General features: G+C 38.7%; 1 protein-coding gene across 1 annotated transcript in view; it reads left to right on the top strand.

The window, feature by feature from the left end:
- Positions 1-18,082, top strand: part of PKHD1 (PKHD1 ciliary IPT domain containing fibrocystin/polyductin) — a gene marked incomplete at both ends in the record, with an annotated part of 432,805 nt that overhangs the window by 270,743 nt on the left and 143,980 nt on the right. Inside the window, one exon of the mRNA XM_080917462.1 lies at positions 8,726-8,863. Within this exon, the coding sequence (XP_080773588.1) occupies positions 8,726-8,863 (138 nt within the window). The remainder of the gene's footprint in view (positions 1-8,725; positions 8,864-18,082) is intronic.

Below are 18,082 nucleotides of genomic sequence, written 5' to 3'. Positions count from 1 at the left end.
ATCCCTGGATCTCTCATCCAGTTCTAAACTCCGATTCTTCATTCTGTCTCTTTGCCTTTGGTGATTTCCAAGAAGATAAATTTGCCAGCCATGAGGCCACCAACACATGGCACCATCAGTAGAGAACATGAAATATTTTCTGCTTTGATGCAATTGACTTGAAGTCTCTTCTGGGGTGACTTTGGGAACTCTGACACTAAACCCAATGACACCCTCCTGCAGTCTGCCTCTTGCCACTGGCCTTTCTTTTTGCCCAGCTGTCTCAGATTAACATGAGGGAGTTACATTCCATCAGGAATTCTAAAAGTATAGATTTTAGTAACATTCAGGCATCTGAGTCGCCAAGACGGGTTAGAGCATCAAGGACGGCGACAGCAAGCCGCAGCTACGCACCATTACCTCCCGAGTGTACCACTAGACTGACTGCGAACTGCTGTATTGTTCCTACTGTTCTTCCCCTCTACACTCTACCCTCCGCTCGCCACTTCAGCTCACTTGGGGGCTTTCTCTGCATGCTAGAAACTCATCAGTGGTTTGCTGTCGTACTCAGGATGAAGTTCATGGTTGTTCTAGAGACCTGCCAAAGTCCTGCTTGCTCTGCTCCTGCCCACATTTCTCACCGACTCACTTCTCACTGGCCTGCATCACGCTCCTTTCTTTAAAGATGACTTCCTCTGTGTTTGCTCATCGCCTTCCTTCAGTTCTTTGCTATTGCTCTTACAGTATTTGCACAGCTTCTCTGCGCCCCGAGTTCTACAGTTGGTGTTTCTTCGGCTGCTGTAATTGGCTGTGCTTTACTAACCATTTCCTCCACCAATTTTTAGTTTTCTAACTCTTGGCCCGTGTAGCTTTGGTTCACACAAGCGAGGAGTGCCAGGGGTGTGGTGAGCATCCAGACCTGCATGACTAACGTGTGAAAGAGAAAACAGTAATGAAGTCCTTTTCCATGCCTGGCACCGAATACCCTTGCATGTGTTATGTCTCATAATATTTATCATCACCCCTGTGATGTCTTTCTCCCTGTTGTCTTTGTCAGGGAACAGACCCTGCAGGGAGGAAATGCAGACACATTTGAGAAATGGCAGTATCTGCAGAACTACTTTTATTTTCTTTGCCTTGCAGTAGGATTTCACAACGTTTCGTTTATTGTTATGGTTATTCTGATGATTTCATCAGAGGTAAATACTGAAATGCCTTCAAACCTACTTCTTCCTCTCAGCAAACATTTCAACCCATTTAGTTGCATTAAAAGTTTCTCCTCAACACAGGTACGTACCCATAGTCCCAGAGTACAAGACTTGGAGCGGGAAGAATGACATGTTCCAGGGCAGACTGCGCTACACAATAAAAGCCCACTCCCAAAATAAAAAAGATACTCCTCTTCATGAAGTGCCAGCATTTGAGCAGCATCTGTCATTGTTTAATATCTGACAGTATTACTAAATTAATGAATAGGTACATGAGCCAATTTATTCCTCAGGGATAATGGCATCCTTTATATTACTGTCTTAGAAAGTACCATATGCCCTGCATTGAAAAGAGGAATTTTACTTAGGGAAAATTTCAGTATCTGTGTTAGTCACGTGGAGATCCTTTAGAGTGTTGGTATTTTGGCCGAAGTTGTATAATCTGAATACTATCAAAATTATGAATATACCTGGGATTATCAATATACTTGAAATTATAAATAAAGATTCTATTTCACTGGCAGAACATTTCAATTAAAAATGGGAATTTGTTTTGAAAAGCCAAGTAAAATCTTTAGATCAGATTCACATAATTTGTTGAAATCCACAGATAGATGGACACCCACATTAAAGGCTCTCTAAATATATAGAAAAATTCAGAACAATGATAATCAGCACAAAAATGACTTGCAGACATTTATGCAATGAAATAATTTTATACATTTAGGATTATTACATATAAATTGGTTTGTTTAGCCAGTTGATATTGCATGTTGAAATATCTGAGTCAATATTTGTTAGGATGATATTTTAAGCCTTCTTCAGCAATAAATCTATATTCACAAAGCAGCATATATAAAATTTAAGAGCAAGGAAGAATATGAATGTCAATATCTTTATGGAATATAGTAATGTTTTGGGATTTTCTTCTAGTTACAAAAATATATTAACATCTTGAAAACAAATAATCAATAGTAGTGAATAAAAATGAAGAATCTTATAAATTTTGGAATATATTGTTCTCTTTGTTTGAAGTAGAAACTAAAACAGGGCTTTGTCTCCAAGAGGAACTCATGGGGAAATAACTCTGAATAGAATAGTTGCTGCACAGATCTTTGCCTAAAGAGCTTCCTTCAGGAGCAAATGATTTTGTAGGGCTCCACCCTTTTTCCTTCAGCACTAAACTGTGAACATGCATGGATTCATTAGAAATTGGTCTCATTGTTTTTCTTCGGGAAACAAATCAAAACAAACAATCATTGGAATACGTTTCAAGCTTATTTTGGTTTTAACAAACTGTAGCATGTAAAATATATATTAATTGGGCTGCCTGAGAGTTACCAGCTTTTTCTTCCCACATAATATGTTTGCCTATTCACATATGCACTATTAGGATTGGAGAAAGTGATTTATCACCAATCTTCACATCAGCCCATATTTATTTATAATGAACTGAAGTAGAAAGCTTATGTGGCCATCGCTTAACACTTAACCTCAAATTTATCAAAATGCGTATTTGCTCTTCAGATTTCAAGGTTTGTTTTCCCCCCAACTTTGACACATTGGTACAAGCAGAGGACTTATGTTTTATGTTTGAAGCTGCAACTTTAAGTCAGCCTGTCTGACGTTTTTGAGGTTTTATAGAGAACAGTAGCTGTGTCAGTTAGAATCTCTATTGCTGTGATGATACAACCGGACCGAAAGCAACTTGGTAAAGAAAGGCTTGATTCATCTTACAGCTTGTCATTTTATCAAACATGGAAGTCAAGGCAGGAACTCAAAACAGAAACTGATGCAGAGACAATGGAGGATCACTGATGACTGGCTTAGTCCTCATGCTTTGCTCAACTTGCTTGCTTAGAGTACCCAGGGCCACCCGCCCAGGTGTGATATCACCTACCACGGTGAGCTGGGCCCTCCCACTTCAATCATCAATCAAGAAAAGCACCTCTGCCCAGTCTTGTGGGAACATTGATGCTCCTCTTTCCAGAATGATTCCAGTTTATGTCAGGCTGACATAAAAGTAGCCAACATAGTAGCACAGCACCATCTCTGAATGAAAACACAAAAACCAGAGAAGTGAGAAAAGGTATTAATTTTCTGTCATCATTATGAAGGTCATAGCACTTTCTGGCACTTTAAGAATTTGGAGTTCAGAGGATTGATCTGACACTGTTGGTAATTTTACTTTCAAAAAACCTCCTTATTACCCAGATTCACCATTTTTTTTTGTTTATGTGGAACAGATGGTATAGTCTAGAGGAAGAGGCAAACATTGTATGTTAAACATTTTATTGATCAATTAAAATATCATAATTTAAAGGGCTGATTCTGCTGTGAGAATTATGCATGTCTGTACAGGATTGGAAAAGGCACTCAGAGTGTATGTGGGAGTGGGGTGGGAATGGTAGTGTGTAGTATAAACGTGGGGGGTTATTATCTCCTCTTTTCCCAGTCTCTCTCCTTGCTGTCTGAGTCTTTGTTGCTCTCTCTCTCTCTCTCTCTCTCTCTCTCTCTCTCTTTCTCTCTCTTTCACACACAAACATACATACACACACACACACACACACACACACACACACACACAGAGAGAGAGAGAGAGAGAGAGAGGCAGATGGTTTTCCATCAAGGTGTGAGGAACCTGCCTCTCTTTCTCGAATCGTGCCTCCGGGCCCTTTGCAAACTGTTTCTTTTGCCTATTTTTAAGACTAGTTTGAAAAAAAAGGGGGGATGATAGTCAGTATAGAATAAAGAAACCACCTGTGTGGATTTTATTTTTTTTAAGCACACACTAAAGCTTGCAGCTCATGGAACACAGTGCTGTTGCAGAGAGAATGCTTCCTGACCTCCGAGCAGAGTTTTGTTAAGTTTCTCAGTGCTGGAGAGAACTCTTGAGAAGTTAGGCCATTGTTTCAGTAACGTGTCTCCTGGATGTTAATTTTTCAGTCATGTTAACCTTTCATCCCTGTGAATTATTTATGCATATAAAATCTTCCACTATCTTTGGCTATTGTTCTTGGCCATATTTATAAATTATGATGGTCTAATCCTTTAAAACAAGATGGGAGGTATCACCAAGAACTTTGCATTCTGGGCTAAGAATACTTCCCCCTCTTTTATTTAAGGAAGGGCTATCTCATTTACTAGAGATCCAATGACATTAGCATTTACTGTTTATTTGGTTTGTGCATTTACAGGAAAATATTGCAGCTGAGTCTGGAGGCAGACACAGACCCATTACTTATGGAAGGTGCAGGAAAATAACACCCTGCAAATAAATTGCTCCTTGTGTGTCCCTCTGTGCCCTGCGTGCTCTTGCTCTTCCTCAGAAGCCTTATTTATGTCCTCTGTTGGGACAGGCTGCTAACCCCACAATGGAGAGTTGTAGTGGAAACTGTCCTCTCCACCTAAGTTATGGGGCCTGATACAGTACCTACCATACAAACAGTGGTTCTGTCTCCCCTAATTCATGGCTATGTATGTGACCCGATCATTGTTCCCAAGATTTGTGCCCTTTGCCCTTGATCTCATTTCTGCAGGATTTAGACAAGTGTCAGACTCTTGGAATGCTTCCTAATAGTGACCTTGATTCTTAGACTTTTGTGAGGGAAAACTGAGTTTAAATCTAGGGTTGAAGATATATGAAGTATTTCATGAATGTGTTAGTTAAGTTACTCCTGGTACAAAAAGAAGTCCTACTCTCCCCCAGAGACATCTGTCTTTACTCTTGGGCCAGGTCTAAACTTTTGTGTTCTTGAGGAGAGTGATGTATTTGTAAAAGATTTGGTCACCTTTTTAAAAAATTATTATTATTTATGTCCACTACACAGGGAGATCCTGAAGATATTTCTTAGAGCTAAGTTTCCAGATAATTCTTTTAAAGCTTTTTTTAAAATAAAAAAAAGAACATACTAAGAAATCAATACCAAAACAGTTGCTTGGCAAGAGATACCAGGATAACTATAGTGGTGTTTAGAACTTGATGGATGAGCAAGAGGCAAAAGAGTGTGATTCTGTACCCAGAGATATCACCCCATGGTTGGTCCTAAGCCCCTTTGGGGAGAAAGACAGTCTTTAATTACATCTGGAACTCATTATTTCTTTTTGGAGGCTCTTTCCAGATCAGCTCCCCCATCAGCCTCCCATTGAGCAACAGAAATTCCAGATGGTTCCCTCCATATGCCAGATCTCACTCTCTCAAGGAGGATAGATTGGTCACTGACAGAATAGGGTGGAGGAGCTGCACTCAACTAGGAATAGGTGGAAAGTACCAGGGGCCAGGGAAGATAGAGGTGGCCCATCATTTCTATTTATTAAGTGAGTTATAGAACTTTTTATGAATGACCTCTAGAAATGCTTCGAGGAATTTCAGAGATGATGTCACTTGTAGAGTGTGGCATATTGGTTCGAATTCACACCAGGACAAAAAAAAAATAATCCAAGGTGTCCATATATCTGAGGACAGTTTGACCCAGAAGCTTGTCTGCTCTGGGGCCAGTTTCAGCATGAAGTGTGCATTTCCTGTTTCACAGCAGTGTCATCTCTACAATTGTGATACAGGGAGAAGCCCTTTAACAGAAAAGGTTAAGTGAGATACATTTATTTGTTTATTTCATTGTAACATAATACCTTACTATATTTTCCAATCAGAAGTATCTGGAAATAAAAATATCAGACCACATCAATTTAATTAAATTATAGCATCACTTCAAGTCTATATAGCATTATTTTATGAATATTTATATCATGTAATGATAAGAAACACCTGTCACTCATCTTTAATTTCCAACTTATTGAAAGGTTTGACATATTGTAGGAAACGCAAGGAACAACAAAGTTGTAGAGTTGAGTCTAGGAAACTTGAAAATTCCAAATATAACTCCCAAAGAAACAATATTAATACTTCTTTTCCCTGCAACCCATCCCTTCTCCCCTGGATGCTACTGGATTGTATGTATGTGTGTATTTCTTGGTATGGCTCTGAAAACCTAATGTACACTAAATTTTGTTTTAGATCCTGATAAAATAAACACAAGCAAAAAAGCCATATACTGGTCCCATGCAGTTAATCTGTGTGTGATTCCTAGGAAATTGTTTGAGAAATTTGGAATAGGAAGGACAATTGAGAGGGAGAGTTCCTTCAAGATTGGCATATTCTAAAAGAAAAAAAAACCCTAATCCTATGTATTTGTCATAGCTTTACATAGGAGTTACCTTCAAGAAGTTGTATGTGTGTGTATGTGTGTGTGTGTGTGTGTGTGTGTGTGTGTGTGTATGTGTGTGTATGCATGCGTGCGCATGTGCATGGGTGCACATTAGTGTATAGACTGCATGTATGTGTTTCTGTGCACATTCTGTGAGCAAACAAATCATTTATTTGTATTTATTGTTTTGTGTAATCAAGTTCTATATGCAAACATTGACTATAGTTTGGGACACATGATGGCCATTTGCACACAACTTCTTTAAAGGTATTTGCTTGAAATAACTTTTTACTTCAAAATTGTGAACCTGCTTAATACATAGAACATTGTCTTGATATTTTACTCTTCTGTTGGAATATTTTGAAAAGAGGCTGGGATGAGACTGAGATCTATGTCTTCATTTGTATAAAGAGTTATTATATACCTGTTAGTAATGTGATGAACTCTTGAATTGACAGTGTATGTACTAAATTCTCCAAAGCTGGAAAATTTTGTTTAATGTCTTTATTTTCAAAATTAAAATAAGCACAACTCCCTTTATAAATGATTAGTGTCCTCCTCTAAAATGAGGACAGGAAGGACAGACTCAATGTGGAATAACGACCAATGTGGAATCATGTGTGGATGTAACTCAAATAATACATATTAGTGTTCTGACTTAAATATGTAGATGGTGAATTGGGAGTATGAAAGAGACTGGTTGTTTCTCCAGAGGCGGTAGTAATGGAGAGCTGTAAGGAGGAGATGAGGAGTGCTTCACTGTCAGCTCAAACCCAGCATTGTTCTTCATGTAGTGGGTGGTGCTGATGATGCTGGACCACGTAGCAACTTTGAGATTCGCTGTTTGTGCTCAGCTGAGAGAACTGAGGTGCAAAGAGTATGGACTAGGCTGAAGGTGTTATACTGGAAGTATGCCTCCATGTTATTGGCTATAACTCAGTCACATGGCTTATTTTCACTATAAAGACAGCTGGGGTCTAAACCTGTGAGCCCAAGAGGAAGAAGGCTTGCAGCCTCCTAGTCTTTCCCACAGGAGAGCATGTCTGGTCTTCTATCTAAGGAGCCATGTAAGCACTCACAACACACTTGCTCATGACAAATTAATTTGCCCGGCCAAGTCCCTATGAATGGCAGAGTACACTGTTTCCTGGGATGTAAAATGACATTATACTAGCAAAAGAACTTTAAAAAATCTATATACCCGGCATTGATTGTGGTACTTGAAATTTAAGCAGAAACATTTATTGAACATCTTTAATTCATGTTGAAGAGAGAAACACTTAACACTCCAGCCTACATGAAATATTTACTGTTTTAAGTGAAAATCTTTTATTCGTACATCATTTTATTGTCAAGTTGAGGCAAAATCTGTGATTATTTCTCCTGAAGTTATACAGAAAAGGCTTTTCTTGAGAGGGATGAAGAAAGGAGGGATAAAGGGAGGAGGGTGAAGGGAGGAGGGATTAACGGAGGAGGAGTGAAGAAAGGAAGGTGATGGAATGAGGGTGAAGGAATGAGGGTGAAGAGAGGAGGGTGGAAGGAGGAGGAGCAAAGAGTGGAAGGTGATGGGATGAGGGTGAAGGGAGGAGGGTGAAGGGAGGAGGGGTGAATGGAGGAGAATAATGGTTTGAAGTCATCCATAAGCCCTATAAGCATGCCAAGCAAATGGATATTTGTACACAATGGTTCTCTTCAGCACTTACTGAGGGTACACTATGGGTTTTGTATTTACATTGTGGAAATTGGAGAGTTACCATGCTGCATAAACACCCTCATCTATTAAATATTTTAATGCTTAGAAAAGGCCTGTGAGGAAGGAAATACTATTTTCATTCCTCTTCCACAGACAAGATACTGGAGACATAGAAGGATGAAATTGCTCTTCCATCTAGCAGAGTGAGCTTTAGAACCAAACTGTTTATCTTTCCAAGGATAAGGCCTTAGCTATTGTTCTGTATGCCCTGAAACTGGACTCAAAATTGAGGACACAGGTATGAAGCATAGGGACTTCATATCTTTATGTACTAAACTTGTATTAATTTGGGGTTGTATTTGGGGTATGTTTGGACATAAGTAAGATTAATTTTTTTGGCTATAGCATTTGTTGTATTAAGAAGAGAGAAAATTTGCTACACATGACTGACATTCTTTCCTATTTGTTAATAAGACTGTCTCATATAGAATATCTATTTTGGTTGTTGTATCTGGCCTGGTTAGGGTAACAACACTAACAACTTCTGAATTTCAAGAAACAAAACCTTCATGAAAGAGAGAAGGGGCTCTTGTCTTCCCCGAGTCACATTTTATTTTATTTTATTTTTTTGTCTCCTGCAGACAAGACTGTTGTTGTGGATACCGATCTCCCAGGGCTCAGACGCCTCTATGTGTTGGGCACCTTAGAATTCCCTGTGGACAGAAGCAATGTTCTGAGCGTGGCGTGCTTACTCATTGCAGGAGGGGAGCTGAAAGTAGGTGAGTAATTTCTGAGCATTGGCTTGGGGATGTAATGATAGTCAAGTTCTTGGAGAAAGCATTCTTGGAAATGGGAGATAGCAGGCATCTGCTACCTCACATAGGCTGGGGAGGCCTAAGGTTAGAAATGAGTTTCTCAGGGCATGTTTACATGTAGACGGTGGGGACTCCCAGTTCTTCCTTTTCTTTTTCTGTGGTCGATTTCTGTTTGTTGCCCTAGAGGGACTTTTAAGTCACATAACATGGGGTCAAACCCACCACAGCCTCACACTAACTATTTGACCTTTAAGTAAAATTTCCAGGGAACCTCCATCTCCTTGTCTGTCACACTTATAGTCATGAAATTTACCACAGGGACATGAGCTACATAAATGATCAGAGACAGCTACTCACACTGTCTTATGTTAGATGCTTGATATGTGACACCTTATGTTACTTCATCAATCAAGACATTCATACACAGATCAATAACATGAATTGAACACTTTTTAAAAAAATACTTAAGCAAATGAACCATGCACACAATTGCATGTTTGTCAGGGTGTACACCTTAGGGCAAGTAAGACTGGATATGTATCCTATGCTTTGCTGTAAAAGGCAGAGAGAGGGATCTGTTTCTGGAATCCAGACTTACAAGTGTGGAGATGTATGAGTGTTTGCATGGCAGGGACTCAACTCGATGAGAGTGTCTTACAGGAATGAGTACTCTAACCTGTCTCTTTTCACCAGGGCTAGAAGGCAGAGAGAGCTCACCTGCTCTGTGTTGATAAGCAAGCACCACCTGAAACATGACACACACTAGAGATGGCCCCTTAGGAACATGGGCATTAGCAGAAGTTGTTCGGCATAGTTTGGCTTCCAGCTACGGGAACAGACATGGTGCTCCCACCAATTGAGCCAATAAGTCAACTGACTTTCCCAGCCACCTCATGCTGTTAGGCTTGGCAAGGATCTTGTCAGCTGTAATTCTTGCTCCTTCTCCATGCTCTACCCCAACTACCTATTTTCCCACTGTACACATGTACAGGGATTCTTTTGTTTTACCTCGGGTATTGGGACCCTTAAGTCTACCACCTTTGTTCCTTCATTACATTATTTTCACTCATTCCTCTGTCCTGGGAATCATCGGGATTCTGATATTTTCATTTCTGATTAAGACTATTCTCTCATTTGTTTAGCTATCTATAAAACAGTCATCTAATCACTGGTGGAAATATTTAATGAAATGATCTCTGCATGTGTCAGCAAAAAAGTGTTTGAGGTCAATATCTCATGACTAGAGTCCTTCTTTCCAGGACTCTGGGGTCACTTATTACCTATAACTTGCAGACTGAAATTTGAACCTTTGAAAGAAATCAGCACCGTGTCTGCCTCCAGATTTTCTTTCGATACTTTGGGTATTTTTAAAATTATGTCTAAAAAATAAAATAAAATTATGTCTATTCATAACTTGATTTTACCCATCACTAGATAATGGTGTTTGTTTTCTCTCTTTCATCCATGTGTTCCAGGCCTAAAGGTTGCTTATTAGAACCCATCTGTCCAATCCTATGTGCATTATGCCTGAAGGAAGACTTTCAACCCATCTGTCCACACCTACGGAAATCCCAACATGAGAGAGATAGCATGTCTAATTAGTAAACAAACTTCAGAGATGTGGACATTGATGCAGCATATTCCAGAGCATATATCTGCCTGGTGATGCTATTTGATCCAAATCCTAACAGTGTGGAATTTTAGTTCTTGGTGGTTAAGATATCAAGGCAGTGGATGCTGGCCAAAGATATCATCTGACTTTCAGAATCATAGAATACTACACTTGGAACTAAATTGGAGATCAAAGTCATGATCTTCAGAGTCGGTTACAGTATTTGTTCCATGTTTGTCTTACTAGAACACACGTATGAGCAGAAAGTATAGCAGATAAAGGAACCCAGAAAGACAACTGCCCATTGTGCTCTGGGGATTGTTATTATAGTGGCTGATAAATGGTCAAGGTCTAACCAATGTAGCCAAAAATGTAACAATAACAACAAACATCTCGACACAATATATATATTTCTTTGAAAATATTTAGTTTTGATTATGTATACAAGTATGTGTCTTTGTGTAGAAATGAGCATTTGGAGTCTAGAGGAGGGTCTCAGCTTCTGCCTCTGACATGGAGCTAGAGGTAAAGGCCATTTTAAACCCTCTGATTAGGAGTGTTAGGAAACTACCTGAGGTTCTCCAAATGACTCATTTCCACTCTTAACTGCAGAGCTGTTTGTCCAGCCATTATGTATAACCAGCTATCATGTATAACTTATGATATTGTGAGGTGGTAACTTTCTATAACCATGACACCCAACATCCTTTATCTATTCTTTAGCAACTTAAGTTTTGGGTTTAGCCTTTTTATAAAATTTTTACTTCATTTTTTATTAATTGCATGTGGGTATGTGTTTATATGTGTGTGTGTGTGTGTGTGTGTGTGTGTGTGTGTGAGAGAGAGAGAGAGAGAGAGAGAGACAGAGACAGAGAGACAGAGAGAGACAGAGAGAGGGAGAGAGAAAGAGAATTTAGTTTTGTGTTCTGCACCTGTGGAGGTTTGTGGACAAGGTGTATAATTTGGTTCTCTCCATCCACCACGTGGGTTGTAGATTCTGGAAATTGAACTGAACTCAGAAGGTTTTCAAGCTTAGTAGCATTGGTGGCAGGCCCTACTTCAACATGTTCCCAAGTTTTATTAAATGTACCACATACTAGAAGTTAATAGCTATCAGCCTTGAGTAATGAAGTAATAAATGTAATAGAATTACATTCATGAATAACATTTTTAGATAAATCAGGGGATAGGTGGTTAATAAAGAGTGTTCTAAAGAATCATGCAGCCTCTGACCAAGGAGAACAGAAGGATCTAGATTTACAGCAATTGGGAAAGGCATGCTCAGCCTTGATGAACAGCTCATGCAAAACGCTCGAGGCAGGACTTTGCGTTGAAGGGTGGGAGGTAGAGGGCAGCTGCTAGATTAGAGATAGTGTAAAGTAAATTTCAAATTCCATTCAAGAAATCCATTGTGCAACTCCCATCAAATTTTCCAAAAAAATAACTGTTAATCTGGGAGTCTCCGTGACTGTATGGATCATCCTGTCACAGTTTGCACGAGGAAACTGAAATTGGCAGGTTTTCCTTACATGTTTCAAAACCTTGTATTTGGTAAAGCACAAAGATAAGAGCTCCCAGCAATTCTGCCTCTCTTAGGAGCCCTTTCCTGTGTCTTAGTTGGTGTCTTATTTCTGGTACGTTCTGCCTGTTCTCCTTTTCCTTACTACATCTGCTTTGCTGATATAATGCACTAGTTTTCAGGTCTCCTCTTCATTACATTGCAGTGTTTAATGTATGTTGGAAAACTTGTTATGGGCAGCTTTTGATAATGTGTGTAACTGGTATATGGGTGAAAGTCTATGAATAGACCAAGGTCTATCCTCTCTGTGCATTTTTACCCCTTAGAAAACATCATGCGCACATGTCCAAATCTTTGAGGCAGAAATTATAGTGTTAACGTTGAAATGACTATGATGCATTTATCTCCTGTTTGAAAGGAACTGAGCAGGTCTGAAAACACAGTAAAATGTTGGTGACCCAACTTCAATTTTTACAACCTATCTTGGACCAATTAAAAATGCCAACACCATCTCAAAATAAACATTGGTTTGTTGGGTACATTAACTAATTTGTGTGTAGTTTGCGTAGGAGCATCTGTCTGGTCCATCTCTTTCATTCAGGTACTCACTTAAATGAGGAATTGCACCAATTCATTTACATGTGTCCCTTGTATCATAATTATCATTGATGTCAACATGTTATTGACACAAATTATTAATTCACTAGGGACTTTATGCTTTTAAAACTGCATGTGAATAATTTTTTGGTAATAATTTGTAGGAAGACTTCAGAGGTGGATAACCTGGAATAACATATCTACTCAAACTATGTCAAAATACTAAAAGTATATACATATTTTATTATTGCATAAGTAATATGGAATATTGGTTTTTGTATGAATATAAAATTTATATAAATATATATACTTTGTTTTAACCAAATAAATTGAGTAATATATATCCTAATATGCATTGTTGGGCACCAGACATGCAGCTCTAATAACTTTTGAATATTAACAGAATCCCTAAATGAAAAAGGTGCATTTACACGCATCTGTGAACCAGGACACAGTATTATATCATTTACCTGGCTTGTTGCAGCCAAGTCATGGGATGAACTGGCTAGTTGCTAAGTAGATTATGCTAAGAACTTAAACTTTTATTCTCAAACCCGTCACATATTTTAGGGCCACTGATGGGCATTTGTCAGTGCTGCTTCACTGTTGTAGCCTGAAGCCTGAGGTCATCACTAGCATATGGCTTGGACTGTCAGGAAATGAAGTACTAGGTGTATGGAGACTTCTTTCATTGCTTCCAGGATTGGAGGTTTCTCAGACCCAGGGAAGCAAACCTGTATAGTTTATTGCCTTCCAAACTGACATTTCTGCAAGACTCACTGGGTGATTAGGTAATAAGAAACAAACCCTAGAAAACTATAGATTACATTCTTCAGCCTAAAGCCATGATACCGTTGAACAAACAGAGAATCATGTGCTTGATTGTTAAAAAATAGTATATCAGGGATTAGAGAGAGATCTCAGTGGTTAAGTGTTGCTCTTGCAGAGGGCCTGGGTTCAATTCTGAGCACCCACATGGTGGCTGATAACCATCTGTAATTCTAGATCCAGGAGATCTGACCAGGAATAGCATATCTACTCAAACTACTATTGAAATACTAAAAAGGCATATTCATATTTTATTATTGCATAAATAATACAGAACTTTGGTATTTGTATGAATAAAAATTTATATAGATTGATACTTTTATATATACTTATATATAGAGTAATATATTTTTAATATTCATTGCTGGGCATCAGACAGGCGGTTCATACACATGAAGGCAAAACACTCATTTGCATAAAATAATTTATGAGGTTAAAATAAATACTAATATCTTCTTTCAAGCAAATACACTTTTAATAGATAAATGTGGCACATGTATTTCCACAAAGACATGGTGTAGGAGAGCAGAAGTGGACCAGGCATCAGCCAATCAGTTTTGACACTGAACAGCTTTCTAATCCAGGTCATGGTTGGCTAAAATATTTTAAAGTAAAATTGAAGAGATGTGCTTTTTAAATTTTATATTTAAAACTTTGTGTCTTATAAGTATAGGAAGCATGAAATTCGACTTATGTTCTTGAAGAGTCCTTAAAGGGCCAAATGTAATAATAGAAGTTTGGGGGTTGGAGAGATGGCTCAGTGGTTAAGAGCACCCACTGCTCTTCCAGAGATCCTGAGTTCAATTTCCAGCAACTACATGGTGGCTCACAATCATATGTAATGGGATCTGATGCCCTCTTGTGATGTGTCTGAAAACAGTTACATTGTACATTAAATAAATAATTAATAATTGAAAAATAATACAGGTTGTAAGAGACCAGATCTTTTGGGTTTAGACTCCATCTTAGAAAACCTGCCCTGAGGTTGAACTCAAATTAACTAAAGTCCTGTACCTAGCACCAGTTTCCAGTTTACCCTCAACATATTTGCACCTCCAAGTTACAAGCCTGCCCCTGATACTTCACTTCCTAACAACTACCAATCAGGACAAGTACAGGAGTTAGATTTATGGTTTGGCTCCCAGAACCAGCCAATTATGTTAAAGGCCAAAATACCCCCACCCCCAATGAGATGTGTGCTAGGCTAGATAACCTGTTCTTGCCTCTATAAATGCTTGCATGAAACTGGGCTGGGGAATGAATTCTCACATTTTGCTGCGTCAGAGACAGCAGTGTGGCCCAAACTTGAGCTTGTAAATAAAGACCCTAGTGCAGTTGTGTTGGAGCCACCTTGCTGGTCTTTTGGGGCTTGAGAACAGTCACAACAGTTTCTAGATATGATTTGACATAGAATATATTATTTCTGAATGGATACCACTTTTCACAAACATTACATTATCTTTACATTTTATTTATTTGTTATTTATCAAAACTTTAATAAACCTGAAGTGTCTTCTAATCTATTGAATATCTTTAATTTTGAAAGATTTCAAAATTAGTATTTTAGAATTTATGCTTTTCTGGTAGTACAGTTTCTTAGCTCACATGGAAAAGAAAACAGGCAAAAGGCTCTTATGTTATAGTGTTTAAAAATTTGAACTAACATATGCTATGTTCTTAGAGCCCAGAAGGGCCACTTCACCCAGACTTAGCAGACAGAGAAAGGTCTGAGTAAAACCATTCGGACTCTAAGGAGTTCAGTGTGTAAAGGCTAGGAGTGGCATTTCAGGCAGAGGTGGGAAAGCACGTGCTTTGGGACTTACTGTGGCTCAACTAAGGAGCATGTTAGAAAAGGAGGGAAAGAGGATTGTTTTACATGCCCACAGAACATAGACAATACTTCTCTTTGTTTGTTATATCAAAGCATTTAAAAATATTTAGCATTCTTTATAAATAACAATCTGAAGACATTTGAGGATGTATTCCTCTTGGTTCATACCAAATGCTAAAGTTTTAGCTCAGGTTTCCTAAAGTACAAGAGGTATGGGCATTTCCACAGACTGGAATTCAGAAGCACAGTATATTCTTAGAGATCAGTTAGAAGGATACCCGATGTGAGTGGAAAATGAAGGATTGGAAAGAATAAACACCTGTGAACAGAAAGATCTGGAAGATCCGTGACTAACCTTGAAAGTGTTCATTGATTTCAAGGTGTGAGCAACCACGTTGACAGGGTATGCTTAAGTGTAAACTAGGCTCATACTTGATTCTATCAAAGATTTTTAATAAAGTAATAAAAGGTTTTATTTTTATATATCTTGAAATTCATGGAATCCATTTGTACCATATTCCCCAAATCAATAATGGTTATCTTTGGTATACCAGAACTTATGTTCTTCCATCTCCTCAGGTGATGTTAACATCTGGAATCAATTCTTCTCCACTTCCACTGCCCACCATCAGGCTAAGTAATGGCAACTAGGTCTCCCTTAGTCCTACATTCACGCACGTGGGTGCACACACACACAAACACACACACACACTCACACACATCCTGGAATGTCATTAATTTTATTGAAACCCAATGCCACTACATCATAGCTATGTGATTTCTGACCTTCTTGCCCCCACTTTCTCATGGGAACTTCTACAGTTTTCACTGTGAAGACCTGTAACTATGCAGTGGATTCATGTCTGTGAAAATATCAGCAACATCTCTCAATATATAATGTTCAGGTTTCAAAGCACATTTACAAATGTATACTGAGACCCATATGCCTCATCCAGGGCACTGTGTCTCAGAACTAGCACCTCTTATTTACTGGTAACATCTATCCGGAGGAGAGCATACCACCTCTGTTAGTGAGACTGAGACCACATTGAAGACGTCAAACCCCCAAAAGCTTCTCTCTCACCAGCTTTTCCAAATCCAGGAGGCACCTTATTGTAATATTAGACTATCTTGCATTTTCTTCTGAATTAATCCTAAGCTCCATATTTTCCCTCTCCCATCTTAGCAAAAATAATCTAAACTCTGGTCACTTCATCTTCCCAAAGATCACGGCAGGCTGACTAATTTTGCCCAGATTTTCTGTTAAGGCTCCACATGTGCTACAGTTTGGGGTTGCATAATTGATTTAATCTCCGATTTTAGAGAAAGGCGCACAACTCTTTGTGGGGCTCTGCATACATTTCTCTAGGGCAAAAAGTGTCCTACTTTTCCTTTCTGGTATCTGTTTACTGCCAGGCCTTCCCCTCCTCCCCCCACTAAGAATTTAGCCTCTCAAGTAAATGAAATCACAGTTGGAAAACAGCTTGTTGGACAGACTTATAACAGCAAGTTAAGAACCACACCAGGCACATTTGTTTAACAGTCTCCTGCTCTTTGCCTCCTTTCTTCTTTGGGCTAAGAGGATGCTTTTGTTTCTAGGCTAAGGCACTGTGGCATCTCTACAGAACAGGAGATTGCTTTAGTGTTGTAGCAGAAACACCTAAGCCATGGGTCCCAATGATTTTTCTTGAGTCGTGTCCTGTCCAGATTGATTTGTCTCTCAGCATCTTGCTGTCAACCCAGTGATGACTGGAGAGGATGATCCGGGGAAATGTGAATATAGCAAACTTCAAACTTCAACCATATGCGTGGAAAGTGCCAACAGGGGTGTGGGAGGAATGATTTTATGCTACCTGACAGAAAAGACTAATCAAATTGACAAGTAGGTAATTTTTTTCCCTAAGAACTATGATCAATTTATTTATTGATTGATTTTTGCATTTTTGTTTGATATTTTATGTATTTACATTTCAAATGTTATCTCCTTTCCTGGTTCTCATCTCCCACCTCCCCCCCCCCATGGGGATGCTCAGTCACCCACTCACCCACTCCCACCTCACCACCCTGGCATTCCCCTACACTGGGAAAATGTCCAAGGGCTTCTCCTATTGATGGCAGACAATGCCACCCTCTGCTACATATGTAGCTGCAGCCATGGGTCCCTTCATATGTAATTTTAACTTTACCAATTATTCCATATCATATCTGTCAATCTCCCAACTCCATTTTTTTTTGTTATTTTCTGGAAATTGTTAAACTGGAAGGTCTTATTTTATAGTAGATAATTCTGGTGAGTCAGCTTCCATTGAGTCTATAGTTTGAGGAGGACTTTTCTATGGGTTATTTCTCCAACAATTGATTCTGTAAGAATAGCATAATAGTTCTAGGTCATATTCACTAATAAGTAACATTATCAAGTCTCTTAACTTTTATTAATCTGTAAAGAACATGGCAGAAGAGAATGTCAAACACATGTTTTATCTGCTGAATGTCATAACCTTATGCTTTTTATCCTAACGATGCTAACAGAACTTATGCAAAAAATTTATTACTGGTTTACTAAATCAGCAACAGTTTCAAGTCTTACACACTGCTTAACTGTGTAAATACCAGTCCTTGTTATATGTGGATATTTACCCTGAAGCAAGAGTTATACTTCTCGTGTGTATAGGGAGCATTACATGCTAAAAGCATGTGAAAGAGACAATAATTAATATCACCTTCATCACTGTATTATCCAGTGATAATGGTTTTTTAATAAATAACTCTCAAGTCTTCGTTGGCTTGGAAAACGAG

Source organism: Micromys minutus, assembly GCF_963924665.1.
Source record: "Micromys minutus genome assembly, chromosome: 5".
In the NCBI taxonomy this organism is placed as follows: domain Eukaryota; kingdom Metazoa; phylum Chordata; class Mammalia; order Rodentia; family Muridae; genus Micromys; species Micromys minutus.
This window is presented reverse-complemented; position numbering and strand designations above follow the sequence as displayed.